This window comes from Austrofundulus limnaeus, unplaced genomic scaffold (assembly GCF_001266775.1).
Source record: "Austrofundulus limnaeus strain Quisiro unplaced genomic scaffold, Austrofundulus_limnaeus-1.0 Scaffold1234, whole genome shotgun sequence".
Lineage (NCBI taxonomy): Eukaryota > Metazoa > Chordata > Actinopteri > Cyprinodontiformes > Rivulidae > Austrofundulus > Austrofundulus limnaeus.
Genome location: NW_013953636.1, coordinates 7986 through 10380, shown reverse-complemented (window position 1 = coordinate 10380; position 2395 = coordinate 7986). Strand labels below are relative to the sequence as shown.

At 37.4% G+C, this 2395-nt stretch overlaps 1 protein-coding gene across 1 annotated transcript in view; it reads right to left on the bottom strand.

The window, feature by feature from the left end:
* LOC106534650 (neurofibromin) overlaps positions 1 to 2395 on the bottom strand; it is a gene marked incomplete at its 5' end in the record, with an annotated part of 25342 nt that overhangs the window by 15598 nt on the left and 7349 nt on the right. Inside the window, 1 exon segment of the mRNA XM_014031350.1 lies at positions 1774 to 1905. Coding sequence (XP_013886804.1) covers positions 1774 to 1905 — 132 coding nt within the window.

Below are 2395 nucleotides of genomic sequence, written 5' to 3'. Positions count from 1 at the left end.
AAGATCGGATTTTTTCAAAAAATCGGAACTGAGCATTAAGACCTGCAGTGTGAACGTAGCCTTAGATGGGCATATGAAATCGATTCCTATCGAGCATGTGATGACAATATAGATTGATATTTTCATTTTGCCTCGATATAACTGAATCATGAACCATTCACATCGATATACAGTGAACCATCGTTTTTCGCGGGGGACCATTACTATTATGTAGGAGTACACCTACACCTCTTATAACAATGTTATAAGGAATTTATTTTAGCAACGATCTCTTTTTCCAGTAAAATATTCTTCCAGTGCAAAGTGAATGGACACACAATAAGTTACGTGAGTCAGTGAATTTTGCTTTGATCCATAAATAAATGCGATCATTTATTTTACAAAATCACACAAAATCCCTACAGTACACTTAATTGTGAGCAATCAATTTCCTATAAAAGTTTAGAACAGACAATGAACAAGAGCTTCGAGCTTCGTTAATTGTCAATTAAACACTTAAATAGAACACAAACGTCAAGCTTAGATGTTGAATACCAGACATTTGAGGAAAATAAGTTTGGCAAGGTAGGATTTAAGAAAAACGGTGTTAGCTTTCCTAACTTTTAACTTAAATAATGTGGGTTAACCAGAGAGGCAAGGCGTTCTCTGCTCGGCGTTCAGCCAGATAGCGAAGTTCACAACACAGCCAGATTTACCTTTAAAGATGAGGTCAATAACTTGTCCAGGTATTTTGGGTTTCTGCTTAGAAAATCAGTTTTAGGACCATCCACAGATGGACCCTCAAGGCGTGTTGTTCAGACTCGCGTACATCCGCGTCACGCCGTAGGAAGAAGGGCGAAGCCAAAACTGGATCCCGATTTCAAAATAAAACTTCAGACAGGAAGATTTTTAACACGTTGGACAGACCACGCGGTGGTCGTATCCATCAGAGGTCTGAGGTCCAAGAGTTTCCTTGATTATTTCACTCGAGGTGACCCCTACAGTAGGCAAAATGCATGAAGTAGTTACCGTACAACTTGCACCCACATGGGGTGGGAGGGGGTGTCCTGAACTTATTTCTAGCAGCAGAACAGGTTTGAAGATGGTTATTTGATGTTATTTATTGTTTTTTAATCATCCTACAGGCTCTGACATGTTAGATAAATTTGAAAATGAGGTTTTGAGAAAATCCATAAGATTGCTCTGTACTACCGTACACCTGCAAAATGATGTAAAACCCTTATAACTTATGGACAATCCATACAAATTCACATGTATGTATAACCCGACATGCCACCATCGATTATATTTGAGAACTATAAAGAACGAATGAAATTTGCAAAGCTGTATTATGTATATTTGAATACCGTAACGTTATTGGCACACAGGTAGAGAGGAAGCACAGAGACTGTTTAGCCAATCAGAATGAAGAACACAACGCACTGTGAAAAGAAAAACTGCACAAAAAAATCTGTGAAGCAGCGGGGCCGTGAAAGGTGAACCTCGTTATAGCGACTGTATTGATATAGATCGATGTATCGTTACAGCCCTAAGTGGCACTGCCCCCGATGTCAATGCGATGTTGCAAAGGTATGTCAACCAGGACAGCACCACAACAACCTTCTGGCTACAGATCAACAACTGAGGCATGGAACATGATCCATAAGGATAAAATCCTGATTAATAATTTTCTGTTTAGTTCTTTTTAGCATTATGATGCTGTAACGAGTTTAAATACACAACCAGTCTTTTCAAGTGTTGCTGTGAAATTTAAAGTTGAATATTGGTTCTTACCAGCCAGATAAGCCACACTCTGAGTGTTCACCTCAAATTTGTCACATTTGAGATGTTTGCTGGTCAGGGTCAGCAGCGTGTGCAGGATTCGCACAGTCCTGGCTACAGTGGTAGGTGATGGGTGTCTGTAACCTGCAAGGACACATGGGAGATACTTCATTCAGCCACCTTCACAGTTTTGTGATTGTCCACTGACAATAAACCTTCTAATGATCTATTATAAAATACTAGTGAGATGTGCAGAAATAGGCAGATAGTGAAAATGTTTTCAAAAATTGCCTTTTGTCAAAATATAATAAATAAATGCCTTATCAATGTGTTGAAATATAATCACAAAAAAAATCTGGATGCACTTTTTGGAGCCGTAGCAACAACAACAACAAAAAAACAAAAACAAAACTGATTTTGAGGAAAAATGCCTTCAAATTCTGACATTTTCTCTTTGAGCTAGCAAAGTTTTTTTCTTTCCAGCTCAGAAATTCTCAATATTCAAATACAATTTGAGGTTTGATATTTATAATGACATCAAAAATTCCTAATTAAAAATTACATAAAATTAAGATTCAAGCAAAATATAAATATATTATCGTAACCAACAAGACAAAATTAGGTCATATTAACG